The 13,348-nt window shown below is 63.0% G+C and overlaps 1 protein-coding gene across 2 annotated transcripts; it reads right to left on the bottom strand.

The window, feature by feature from the left end:
• Positions 1-61: 61 nt before the first annotated feature.
• Positions 62-12,331, bottom strand: RHOBTB2 (Rho related BTB domain containing 2). Of its 2 annotated transcripts, none has more exons than XM_027714007.2 (10): positions 9,133-9,422; positions 5,951-6,152; positions 5,712-5,815; positions 5,440-5,625; positions 4,327-5,351; positions 3,337-3,455; positions 3,101-3,251; positions 2,920-3,008; positions 2,629-2,734; positions 62-2,532 (listed from the first exon to the last, which is right to left on the bottom strand). In XM_027714007.2, exons 1-10 carry the CDS (start codon positions 9,414-9,416, stop codon positions 2,294-2,296), a joined length of 2,505 nt encoding a protein of 834 aa, XP_027569808.2. In that variant the 5' UTR covers positions 9,417-9,422; the 3' UTR covers positions 62-2,293. The 2 variants fall into 2 exon arrangements, with proteins under 2 accessions (XP_027569808.2, XP_039242985.1); XM_039387051.1 differs by lacking the exon at positions 9,133-9,422 and adding an exon at positions 12,258-12,331 and having other exon boundaries at positions 2,294-2,532.
• Between the last annotated feature and the right edge of the window lie 1,017 nt (positions 12,332-13,348).

Here is a 13,348-nt window from a genome sequence, read left to right as displayed (position 1 = left end):
GCTCCCACCACTTCTCCCCCACTCAGTACAACCGAACAAACCACGTGGATGCAAGCAGGACTTGTGTATTTATGTATTTATTTAGCAATTGTTTACATATGTTAACTTAAAAGTTAATATAAAAATATTGGTATTTTGGTATGCATGGTTGTGTGTGTTTTATACAGAGCTCTGGCCCAGCCAGTTTGCTTTATTTTCCAGTTTTTACATTTCTCTTTATGAAGGAAGAATTAACTTTTTTTTAAAAAAAAAAAAAATCCTCCTGATTTCTTGTCTGGTTTTATTTCCCCCCCACACACACCCCGTGCTCTGCCAGGGTTTCAGTGGGCACCAAAGGAGCTGGACCAGATGCTCAGCAGCTGCTCCCTGAGGTGCCAAGGACCCAGCCCATGGAATTCATGCATCCCACTGGGAACGGTCCCCACCAGCGATGCTTCTGCCGGGGGAAAAAGCCCTCAGCAGCCAACCTGGCCTCTGCCTTAACCCCTACACCATGAGTCCTGTGCTCTCTGCTCCCTGCAAGAACAGGAGGGTGAAATCTGTCCCTCGAGCAGGGGGTGGGACCCCGGGGCCAAGGGGGGGCCACGCGACGCTGACCCGGGGCCGGAGCTGCTCCGGCTCCACCCAGCCAGGGCTCTGTGTGCTGCAGTAGCTGTGTGGCAAATCCATGCAGTGCTTAAGTGAGAAGAGGGGCTCTGCTGGCCCCCAAAAAGCCCCTGGGGCTGCCCACCAGCCCCCGCACTGCAGTTGGGGTTTATCGGTAGCGCTGGGGCGGGTGCGAAAAGCAGGAGCTCTGGGGGGGCCCTACCAGGACCAAAAAGTCCTGTCCCGGGCAGCCCCTCGTGCCTCCCGAGCATGCAAACCTGGGCAGGGAGCTCCTGCAGAGCCAGGCACGTGCAGGATGGAGGGCTGGGACACGGGGGCTCGGGGCCTGGCCTGGGGGAGGCACACGGGACCGGGGAGCGCCCGCAGAGGAAAGGGAAAGAAACTCGTGGTCCTACCTGCTCGTTGGGGCTGCAGAGGGGGAGAACACCCAGGGTGAGCTCGCTGGAGCTGCCACCTCGCTCCTGCATCCATGGCCGAGGGCGAGCATGAGGAATGAGAGGCTCCAAGGTGCTCTGTGAGGCCAGCTGGGAAGAGGAGCAAGGGTGGGAGGGGACGCACCGGGAGCATCCCTATGTGCTCCCTCTGGCTGCAGCCTCTGCCAGGGATGGGCTCTTCCCCATCCCAGCTGGGGAGGGCGAGCAGAGGTTTGGGTCCTTCCTGGCCTGCCTGGCAGCCCTGCAGAGCCCTGGGGCTGTGGACCTGCAGGGACACAGGTGGGACATGCAGAGTTAGTCTGACGGGAAAGCCACCTCTCCTTGTACAAGGGGTTTTGATGGATGGATGGATGGATCCTGCAGTGCTTCCCTGTCCCTGTCCACCCCGGGAGCGCTGGAAGGGGGGTGATGGTGTCCCCCCAAGCAGGGCACAAGGACGTGCTGTGTCCAGGCGCTCCCTCCCAAACACACAGGGACCACGCTGGGCTTTGAAAATACCATTTATTACAATGGAGCCTTCCAGGCTAAAAGCCCAAGCCAAGGGCCTGGGGTTGGTTTCTGGTGTGGCAGGTTGGGGGAGTGGGTTTGGGATCGGGTTGGGTTTTTTTGCTTTAAGTTTTCTTTTTAAACAAAAAGTTAAGAATGGGGAGGAGAGGACTCCGGTCCCCTCCACGCCCTGAATTAGGGACAGACCCCACTGGTAGGGGAATACGCTGCAGTGCCTGGAGGCATTTGGGGACCAGGGTCCCCTGCACTGTGCCTGACCCTGCTGTGAGTCAAAGGGGGTGGCAGGACCCCCACAGTGGCTCCAGGTGCCATCAGACACACAAACCATATCCCACAGCTTCTGGTTACAAATCAAAGTGGAAGCAGGATGCGTTTCTCCTTCTTCTTCTTCCTCATGCTGCTGATGTTCCAAACAAACAAACGTACCAAAAAAAAAAAATCAAATCCAAAATAAAACCACAACACAGCCCTCGTGCTCCTGTAAACATGAGTTTCTCCTGCTGCTCGGGCTCTGCCAGTCCTGCAGTGCTGGCACCGTGGCGCGGGGAGAGCAGGGCTGCAGGAGCACCAGGGGCTGGCCCTGAGCCCCCCACCACAGGGACAGACCCCTGTGGCCACCATCTCCTCTGGGGCTTCGGCCCGTGGCGTCCGCTGCACGCCTGGCGCTGGGGCAGGTCACCCCCTGCTTCCTCCTCCTCCTCCCCGTCTCCTCCCAGGGATGCTGGAGCCAGGGCAAGGACGGGCTTTCAAACCACAGCCGAGGAGGAGGAGGAGGAGGACGAAGAGGAGGCTGTGGCTGCTGACGATGAAGGAGAGGAAGAAGGGGAGGAGGAGGCGTTCCAGAAGAGCCACCGCCTCTTGGGCTGCCGTTTGAGGTGGAGGTAGTCTTCCTTCTCCCGCTCCTTCTTCGCCCGCTGGTAGTGATCCTCCTCCTTCAGGTACCACACCGGCGGCCAGCGGTGCTTCTCGAAGTACTCCTGGTTCTCTGCAGGGAGACAGAGGGGAGAGGGGGGTGAGGGCGGTGCCAGGACCACCAGGACCCCCCCCCCCACCCTGTCATCCCACCCTGGCTCCCACTCACCTCCCGACATGGCCTTCATGTCCCGGGGGAACTTGCGGCAGACGTTGTTGTAGTTGGTGCAGATGTGATGGAGGCACCAGTCGGCGAGTTGGTAGGCGCAGTGGAACTGCAAGGGATGGAGCCCCACGTCAGAGCCCCCCAGGCACGGACCAGCAGGAGGGATTCACCCCATTTCTCCATGGACACCCAAGACCTGCTTGTCCCCTCTGCCAGGGCAGCATCACCCACCCCCCGGAGCCGCCAGACCCCTCTGAGTGTCACCATCCAGCACCTTGTGCCTCCCTGTCCTACCTGAGCCAGCTCCAGGAACACGAGCACGTCCCCATCGATGTCCACCATCATCTGGGCCGCCTCCATCAAGCCGGTGACCGTGTACTGCTCTGTGGGGGGACACAGGGGGTCACGGGGAGGCCGGGGCGGGGGGACACCCACCCAGCCTGGGGACAGCCCTGCTGCAGCCCCCCGGGCTCACCTGTGAGAGCCACCAGGTGCGGCAGGCAGAGGCGGTTGGCGAGGATGATGAGCTTCATGTCGTCGAGGTCGGGGCTGGAGCTGAACTGCCCCGTGTACAGGTACTCCAGCACCGCCCGCATGCAGCTCTTGCTGGTGTGAGGAAGTGCCACCTGCGGGACACACACACGCGTTGCCACCTCATGGCCGTGCCCACCCTTCTCCCGGGACAGCCCCGGGACCCCTCCTCATCCTCACCTCGTTGGTGGAGCTCTCCACGAAGGGGCCACCGAACATCGCGGCCATCCAGTCGCAGCTGGAGATGAGCAGGGGCTTGTGGGCACTGATAGCACCGTCATCCAGCACGAAGGTGACATCTGGGGACAAGCACAGGGATGCTACCGGGGCTGTCTCCATCCCCTGGGGCTCAGCCACCCCCTGCCACAAAGTATCTCGCACCAGGAAGGGGACAGAGTCTGGCATTTCCTATATTTTCCCTTTAAAAATCTCTCTCTTTTTTCCAGCATCCCCCACCAGCTCAGAGGAGCTCAGGGAAGGGCCTCAGCAGTGCTCCGGCTATTCCGAGGGATTTTCCCAGGTCATTCCACAACACATTTGAAAGCAAAGGGCAAACCAAGGAAGCAAACTTGTCTCGCCCAAGTTTGAGTCCTTGGAGAACTGGGAAGGACGCTGGGGATCTCCTGCCCCCCCTACTCTGCTCTCCACAGCTTCTCCCAGGGGTGTGCCACGGGCCAGGACACATCTGTCCCCTCACAGTGACAGCTTGATCACATCAGGATCCATGTTCAAGAAACAAATCCAGCCAGAGGGAGGCTGGGACATTCACATCCCCCTGGGATGTCACCTCGTGCTGGTGCTCAGTGGAAAGCTGGGGAAATCCTACTAAGGGCACTCGCTCCCGATAAATCAGATGACCCTGTGAAAAATCCGAGCTGGGAGGGAAGGAAGTCGCTTCTGCTGCTCTTCCGTAAATAAACGGAGCTGCTGGACGGGCTGGGGAGCAGGAAACCCTGGGGAAGGGCCCTTACACTCACTTTCTTGGGAAAAAAAGCAGCAATAAAAGTTCCAGAAAAGCAAAGTGTGACCAGAAATCCTGGGAAAGGCGAGCGAACACCTGCTAACCCTCCACTGCACGGCCAAACCCAGGAGCTCCGAGCCCCCCATCCACCCCTCAGACCCCCCTCCCAGGGAACAGGGGGGGCTGCTCCCGGGCCCCTGGAGTCGTACCCGAGAAAGTCCCCTTGGCCAGGCATTCCTTCACCCGGTTGGTCCTCCGGACGTGGAAGGCTTTGGTGATCTCCTGGTTCATGAACGCCTCGTTGTTGAGGATGTTGGCCACCATCATCCGGAGGTCGAAGACCTCCAGCAGCTCGGCGATGTGAGCGATGTGCATGAGGTCCCGCTCGTTCTCATCCAGCTCCCCCGTGTACAGGTACTTCAGCACGGCCCGGAAGGGGCCCGGCTGGATGGAAGCGTCCATCTTCACCACCACCATCAGCTTGGACTTGTAGGTCAGCGGGTCTTCGGCCATCTCCTCCTGGATGCTGGTGAAAGCCCGGCTCCACGAGGAGAGGTTCCTGCCCCGCCGCAGCCCGCGCTCCCCGTTCTCGTAGCGGTTGCCCCGCAGGATCCCGTCACTGGTGGAGGCTCTAAGGCACGGTTTGCGCTGGCCAGATCCGGCCTCCTCGGTGCTCTCGCAGATATCGAAGCTGGCGGCCCTGAGGAGGAAATCCCGCCCGTGGTGCCTCTCCTCCTGGTGCAGCATCCGCTCGGCGGCCGCGGTGACGGCCACCCCGAAGCCGTGCCCCGCGGCGCCCTGCTGGTCCTCCTCGCTCAGGTCCATGAGGAACAGGTCGTAGAACTTGGAGGAGGAGGTGGAGAGGTAGATCTTGTGTGCGTAGATTTTGATCTTCTCTTGCAGCACCAGGATGACGTCCGCGCACAGGGGGTCCTCTAAGAGGTGGGCTGGACGCTCCTCGTTGTTGGAGGGGGGGTCCGGGACGATGATGATGGGCGGAGGGGGCTTGGGGGGCAGGAAGGGGGCTTGGAGAAGAGGCCTCTGCACGTTGCGGAGGTGGGACTTCCAGAACTGCAGGTGGCGGCGGGAGATGAGGGCGGCGCGGATGGCGTTGTCAAAGACGTCCTTGACGCCAAACTGGGCCACCACGCTCGTCTCGTAGTAGGGGATCCCCAGCTCCTTGGCGACCTCCCTCCCCTTCTCCGGGGGCAGGATCTCGTTAGGTTTGATCGGCCTGAAAAAGAGAGGGGAGATGACGAACCCTTCGGGCAAGGGGACAGCGTTGGGCAGGCAAGGACACCTCCAGGGCCCCGGGGTCCCACCTGGCCAAGGGCCGCCGCGCCCGGTTGACGGCCTCCAGGTCGGCGTAGCGCAGGTCGAGCTGGCAGCCCACCAGGATGACGGGCGCGCGGGGGCAGAAGTGCTTGATCTCCGGGTACCACATGGTCTTCACGTGGTGCAGGGAGTTGGGGTTGGCAATGGAGAAGCACAGAACCACGACGTCGGACCTGCGAGGGGAGCGGGGTCAAGGTCCAGCTCTCGGTGCCTCGGCTCTGCCCTCCCTCCCTGCACCGAGGCTCTGCCCCCTCCCTACCTGCCGTAGGCAAAGCGCCTGTCCTTGTGGTGGTCACCAAAGGTGTCCCAGAGCCGCAAGGACACGCTGACATCGTCTACCACATCCCGGGAGCGCTCCAGCACCTGCGGGAACAGAGACACCGTCCAGCTCCCGAGTCCTCGAGCAGGGCACGGGGGAGCGATTCCCACCTCCCCGGCGGGGAGGACGCGGCTCCACCTCCTCGGGGTTCCCAGGGGGTATCCGTGAGCAGCCCTCACCTCCTGGCAGACGCGGTACTGGTCGATGGCCCACACCGTGGGCACGTGGGTGGCGAGGAGCTGGTACTGGGTCAGCGTGGCGTTGCAGGCGCGGGCGCAGATGAGCCGGGTCTTGCCCACCGCGTTGTCCCCGACCACGACGCACTTGATAGTTTCTACGTTTGGCCTCTCATAATCCATGTCAGAATCCATTAATTGGGACCTGCAGGGGGAACAGGGAGGGGGGGGTTGGCGGATACACCCAGGCCAAGCCGGGAGGGCTGTCTGCAGACGGGTCAGGATGCCAGAGGGGGACAGAGGGATGCTCTCGCTCCCTCGCAGCCCAGAGAAGCTCTGCAGCAGCTGCCCAGCCCTCCCTGGCTCACGCTCCCCGCCAGTCCCCTTTAAAATTTCATGTTCTCGTGGCAGCGTGCGTTGCTGTGCCGTCAGACACATGCCCTGCGCTTCATTCCGCCCTCCTCCCTCCTGCTCTCCGGCTCATGCTTGTTCATGTGAGATGAGCCTTCTTTTTTTTTTTTTTAACTCCCTCCCTCCTTTTCCTTTTCTCCTTCTCCAGCGTTCGCAGGCGAAGCTTCCAGATCTGCCCGAGCGAGTGCACGCGCGGGCACTGCCAGTCTCTCCCCTGCCAGTCTCGGGGGAGCACAATGACCTGCCCCTCTTTCCCCACCCCATTCCCAGAGCAGATATTTGCTCCCAGCTAAGAACAGCAGAGAAGAAACTTCTCCTGTTTCCCAGAGGCTCAGCAGCCACCGGGACTGGGAGGGCTTCCAGGAGCAAGTGTGGCCCCAACACTCCCCGAGAGGGAGGATGGTGCCACGGGTGCTGTGAGGATGGTGTGAAGCACCCAGGTGTACCCAGGTGTACCATCCTTTGCCTGACCACACCTCAGAGTCCAAACCAGGCAGGATTAACTCATCACAGCAGGGTTTGACAAGATTTCCAGGAGGGAAAAGCGGCGAGGAGGTCGAGGGAAGGGGGAGACGGACTAAAAAAGCCCCGCATCCCAATCGCTCTGAACTTCCCAAAGCTGCAGATCTCTTCCCCCTTGTCGCTCCCTCCTGGCACCAGCCTCCTGAGCTTCTATAATAAACCACCAGCGCAGTGAGCGAAAATACCCGGTAACCGTGGCAACCGAGCCCTGCACGCGGGACCAGGGCCGCAGCTCCCCAGCCCGGCAAGGACTTCCCAATGTTAGCACCTCCCTCCGTGCTCCTCCTCCCTCCCTCCCGGGCACACCTGGACGCACCAGCGGCACGGGAGAGGGCTCGGCACCGCGCGGGATTGAGCCACGAGCCCCGTGGGCAGGTGCAGGCAAAGGCAGGTGGCACAAATCCAGGTTGCTTTGGGTGCCAGCGCTTCGACACCGGGCGCTGGTCCCCGGGCAAAACTTCTCTGACTAGTTGTCACTGCATTCCACGTCCCCCTCCATCCTCTGGGATGCAGGGAATGCATCCCGGAGGGCGCTGAAAACCAGAAACAGCAGCCTCCTTGGGCTCTGCATGCGGAAAGGAACCAGGGCAGGTGGTCCCCTTCCCTGGCAGCCCCTCAAAATCCGTTTCCATCTCACACATCGCCCTCCACTGCTGCTCCCGGGGATCAGCTTTGCTCTGCAGGACCAGGAGATCCAGGAGATCTCCAGGGTGTGGGGGGGTTGTCAGTGCTCAGGGAGCTTCACCGTGGTTATTTTTAGGCCCAGCCGTGCTCCCAAGTCGGCTGAGCTCATTTGGATGGTGGGGGAAGGCACATGGAATGACAGCCGCGGTTGGCAGTTCGGATGGGGAGCTTGGCCCCCCCCCTCAGCCGAGCACAGGGGACTTGGGAGCCTGCTGGGAAAGTCTGGTGCCCCACGGGAATTAGGGGCTAAATCCTGATGGGATCAGTGCCTGAGATGAGGAGGGGGATGGTGGGACAGCAAAGGGCACAAAATGTGGGTTCTCAGGAAAGCACAAACACAGTGGGGTGCCCTGTGGGCCCCACGGGGAGGGCTCACAGCCCCCCACCCACCAAACCACCCCAGGAGGGGCTGAGGCTTTCACAGGGGCAATTTCAGCTGTATCCCCCTCCCCACCTTCCCCACCATCCCCTCTCTTCCAAGGACGGCTCCAAAACCCACCGGAAAGCAAGAAATAACCTGACATGCCAAGACATCGGAGTTTGCCCTGAAGGAAAAGCTCTTCCCTGGGGAGCAGGGCTGCTCTGGCCAGCAGCCCCCCAGCCCTGCTCTCCCTGCCCACCGCAGCCCCCCCCCCAAACCACAGACACCCCATTCACACCCACCCTCCCCCAAGGAGAACCCCAAAACTGCTCCTTCCAGGCTCCCAGCCTGTGGTTGCCAAGGCAACTGCACCATCACCCCGGGAGCCGTCGCTTAGCAACTCCCCGGCTAAAAATCCTCCATCCCGCACCTCGCCAGGGCAGGAGAACCCCCCAAACGGGGCGGGGGGGAACTGCCCCAAAACGGCAGCGACGCTCAAAAACAACGCGGCACCTCCCGTGAACCCCCCGGCAGCCGCGGGGTGCGGGAGAAACGGGGCCCGGAGGCAGCCGGGGCTGTGGAGGCCGCGGCGGGAGGCGGTGCGGGAGGCGGTGCGGGAGCGGGGCCCCGAGCGGGGCTGCAGCACGGCCGGGGCCGGGGGATGCGGCGGGCGGGGGGCACCGGGAGTGGGGGAGCGGGGCCGTGGAAGGGGCCGGGGAGCAGCGGGAAGGGGTGCGGGACATTGCAAAGGGGTCGGGGAGAACCGGGAACGGGGTGCGGGGCTTTGGAAAGGGCCGGGGGAGCGGCCGGATCGCGGGTGTGGGGCATTGCAAGGGGGCTGGGGAAGAGCCAGGCCGGGGGTGCGGGGCATTGCGAGGGGGCTCAGGGGTGCTCGGAGCACCCGGATCGGGGGTGCGGGGCATTGCAAGGGGGCTGGAGAGCATCGGGAACGGGAGCGGGGCATCGCAAGGGGGACGGGAAGCACCGGGAGCGAATGCGGGGCATCTCAAAGGGTCTCGGGGGTGCACGGAGAGCCCGGACCGGGTGCGAGGCACTGCCAGGCGGCGGCGGGTGCAGGGCGAAGAGGCCGGGCCCTCGCTGCCCCCCGCGCCCGCACCGGGCCGGGCCGGGCAGGATGCGCGGAGGCGGAGCGGGGGACGCGGGGCGGAAGCGCTTGGGGTGGTTTTTCCTCCCCCCCGGTACTTACACCAACACAGACGAAGCGGCGGCTCCCAGGGGCCGGGGCCGGGCTCGCCCCTCCGGACACGGCCATGGCGCAGGTTGCGCGGCTCGGCTGGGCACGGCTCGGGGCCGCGCTGCGCGGCTCAGGGCCGGGGGCGCGGGGGCCCATGGCGGCGGCTGGGCCGCCCCGATCTCCGCATCCGCGGCCCGCTGCGCTGCGCGGATCCCCCCTGCGCGGATCCCGGCCCTGCTGCGCGGAGCGCTGCGCGCTGCCCTGCGCGCTGCAGTCGCGGCCGCCCCGCCTTTCATTCACAAAAAACAAGCGGCCGCGCCGGAGCCCCGCCCCAGACCCCCCCCCCGACACCGCCCATTGGCTGAGAGAGACATTGGGGGGGTGTCCCGGGGGGTGAGGGCGCGTCCTGCCGCGCTTAGGACCCCCATCCTGCCCCACCGTCCCTCGGCAGGGGGTTCTGTCATGCCTCCCCCCCCCAAATCCTGACTTCCATGGGACCCCCATCCTGCCCTACCCTCCCTCGCAGGGGGCTCCGTCGTGCCCCCCCTAATCCTGACTTCCATGGGACTCTCATCCTGCTCCTAACCCTCTGTCCTGGCCCGCAATCCTGCCCCCCCCAGTCCCGCACAGCATGGATTTCTCTCTTCTCCCACCGTGCATGAGACCCCCACCGTGCCCTTACCCCTCCCACCCTGCCCTCCATCATCTTCGACATCCATACGGGGGGGGTGACACCCTCATCCCCCCCTGCATCTCCCCTCCACCCTTCCTCTGCATCCTTCCCTCCCCTCACCCCCCAATCCCGATCCGGGGAAGGGGTGCAGCCCCTCCTGCCCCCTCCCCACGTTTCACGGGGGGTGCACAGGGCTGTCAGCTCCCAGCTGGGCCATGTGCGGTGCTGGTGGTGCTCGCAGGCCAAGAGCCCGGCTGAGGATGGGGCTGCGCCAGAGGAGACCCCTGACAACCCCTCAGAGCGCCCCCAAAACCCGGTTCTCCCGGGGTGGGAGGGGGGAGCAAAGCTGCTCCATCCATCCACGCTCTCCAAGCACAGGCCACGCGCTGCACTCCTGCCTTTTTATCCTACTCCGCAGCGCTTACTGCAGCCCCCTCCTCACCCTGGGGGCACCCCCCCCTCCTCCTCCCTAAATCTGAACCCCGCAGGGGCATAAAGAAAAAAAACTCCGAGTCATCCTCGTAGCGCGGCTGCCGGGAAAGCGCCGCTCGCTCCGGCCCCGCTGCTCTGACCCTGTAATATCCGCATCATGTGATCCTCGCCATCCTCTCCCGAAGCCTTTCGCCTGCCTTCTCCGCTCCGCTGAGCCGGGCTAGGCTCGGCCCCCCCAGCCCAGGAGCGGCCTGAGCCCTTCCTTCCCCGCTCGGCTCAGCCGGGCCGGCACTGATGCAACGCCGCGTCAAAGCGGGAGTCAAAGCGCAGCGCTGCCCTCGCCCCGCACCTTCCCCCCCTCCCCAGCCCGGCCAGCGCCCCCCGCCTCACCTAACGCGCAGGACGGGGATCTGCCTCTCCATAGCAGAAGGAGATGGAGCCGCTAATTTAGGGAGGGAGAAGCCCTTGAGGCTTTTGAGCCGGGCACCGGCAGCTTCGCGGCGCTGCCTCCGTGCCCACGCCGGGAACCGCGAGCGGGCGGAGGAGCTTTTTTGGCTCCACGCAGAACTATTTAATCCCCCCCCTCCCTGCAACGGGAGCTGCGAGCAGCCAGAGCCGCAGCCCGGAGCTCTCTCTCTGCTTCTTGGAGTGGGTCACGGGGGAAGGAACACGTAGAGCTTGTTTGCCAGCCGCATGATTTGGCTTATTTGCTCTCTTTGTAGCAGGTGCTTAATTGTGGCAGAAAGGGTTCCCGGCAGCTTTCAGGGCAGCCAAATTGCCGCCTGCCCCCCTCCCGGCCAGGCAAAACAAAAGCACGATTGGCCAGGCAAAACAAAAGCACGATTGTCACTTGCAGTCGAAACGCTCCGAGCTGCGCAGCTCCAGCCGGCCCCTTTTCCCGGGAAGAGAGAGCCGGTGGCTGGAGGCACCGGGGAGGGCACCAGGCAGGGGAAGAAGGGGCTGGGGAGCATCTGTGGAGCACGTGGGTGCTGCTCACAGCCCCCCTGCTCCGTGGGAGGAGAAACAAGAGTCTCAGCTGACTTGCTGCATCAAGCAAGCCCACGGCATGGCATGGCATGGCATGGCATGGCATGGCACAGCTGCCCATGGCATGGCACAGCTGCCAGGTGGGATCTCCCCTCCCTCAGCACTGCTGTCTCTGGCAGGGCTGTGATTAAAAGGCCGTTTTCTCCCTGCTCCCATCTCTCTCTCTGATTTAAGCCTCTTGCAGTCGTCCCCAGGGACTCCCATCTGTCCAGCTCCGTAATCACCCTCCCCCCCAGGCAAAGAGCTCCAAACCCGAGGGCCGAGCGCTGGGGGTCACCCCGGGGAGCTCACACCGCTGGCACCAAGCATCCCTTTTCACCCCCCAGCGTCCTCCTGCCCCCCTGTCCTGCTCCCCAGCGAGGAATGAAGAAGCTCCCCAGGTCCCTGAGCCATGAGCGGACATTGCTCCAGCCGTGCCCTCCCCAGTAAACTTTATGACTCTCTAGTTTAATGCCAGGGGCGTTTCCACCCCTCCCGGGTGCTGCCAGGCCCCTGCCCAACCTTGCTGAGGGTCAGGATGCAGGAATCCAAATCCAAACCCGTTTGCTCCTTGGAGCAGCCAGAAAATGCTCTGCAATCGCTGGAGATTTCCCGGCCCTGCCCCCACCAGGGCCCCCCTCCCTGACCCCCAACTCAAGCTGAGCTCAGTGTTATTCACCTTGCAAAGGCCTGAAGGGCTGAGACAGACCAAGGCAATGCACCCCTCGCTGCAAAAGGGGGTTTGGAGTGGGGAGACACCCCAATACACTCCAGCAGCCCCAGACCACACGTTCCCAAAGCCCTCCCCCCCCCAGGATCATGCCTTTGCCTGGCTCTGCCCTAAGCTCTGCTGCGAGTTTTCCACCTTATCCGTGGGAGAAAGAGGCATCACAGTGAAGTGTGTCAGAGGGGAGCAAAGAGCAAAGTCCCCTGGAGAAAGTGGCTGGAGGAAAAGTGCTGGAATGAGGGGGCTGGAGGAGGCAGCTCGGGGGAGGAGGGTACTTACAGGCTGTGAGCCATGGCAGTCATCTTCCCGGCGGGGCTGCCTTTCCCTTGGCTTTCCATCTCTTTCTCTTGGCAGACTCTGAAGGGAGAGGGCAGAAGGGCTCTGTAAAAACACCCCAAACACGGACTCAGACCCCAAAGCCACCCCGTCCCTCTGCACGTTGTCACCCTGTGACCTTGGGGACAGGGAGCCTTTGGGAAGGCAAGTCCTGCCGGGCCACCTGGGCTGGCCAAGAAGTGTCCCAGTGTGGGGACAGAGCTGTCCCTCCTCTTCCCACTGTCCCTGTGTCTCGCTGCCAGGTCTGCCCTCCTCGTGCCACCCCCTTCGCCGTGCAGAGCAGTCTGAACAAACAGATCTGAATAACCAGATCCGTGCAACAGGCACACACACAGCCCCGGCCCTGCTCTGCAGGTTCCACAGTGACAACTTCCCCTCAGCCCTGGGGCACTCCAGGGGTCCCCCAGTTCCCAGCCCTGCTCCAAGCACCTTACCCTTGGGCTAAGAGCCTTCCCTGTGGGCACAGACACCCCGGGCAGTGCCTGGCTCCCGGGGTGGCCAGCGGACCAGCATGTTTGGTTTGCCCAAGGCTCCCCTCCCGGGAGCTCTGGATCCAGGCAGGGCAGCAGGGCTGTCCCTCCTTCCCCTGTCACTGGCTCAGCAGTGCCTGCACACGTCAGGCTGGAGCAGAGTCCAGCCTGGGCTCTGCTCCTGGCAAAGCCAACCCATGCCTGGCTCCCGCTGGGAAGTGGGTTCCACGGACACACCACGGCACTGGGTCCTTCCATGGATTCACCAGGAAGAGCAATAAGGGTCACTCCTCCATTTTGCTGCTCTGAAAACCCCAAGTCTGCAGTTTTTCTTCCTGGGATCTCCTGCCAGAGGCATCTTTGTGGGCTCCCCAGCCCCAGCAGCAGCCAGGGAGGGAGGTGCCAGCTCAAAAAAAAATGGGGTTTGTGGGCTTGATATCCACTAGGAGCCAGGAAGAAGGAGAAATCTTTGCAAAAATGGCAAACCCCAACCTTGATGGGGGAACAGTGGGGACAAAGGGACCCTGCACCACTGGGATGTGCCAACACACTGGTGGGGAGCAG

Source organism: Pipra filicauda, unplaced genomic scaffold (genome assembly GCF_003945595.2).
Source record: "Pipra filicauda isolate LSUMZ 115617 unplaced genomic scaffold, ASM394559v2 scaffold527_size357992_pilon, whole genome shotgun sequence".
Taxonomy (NCBI): Eukaryota; Metazoa; Chordata; class Aves; order Passeriformes; family Pipridae; genus Pipra; species Pipra filicauda.
The sequence above is the reverse complement of the archived record's forward strand: the minus strand, read 5'-3'. Positions and strand labels throughout refer to the sequence as shown.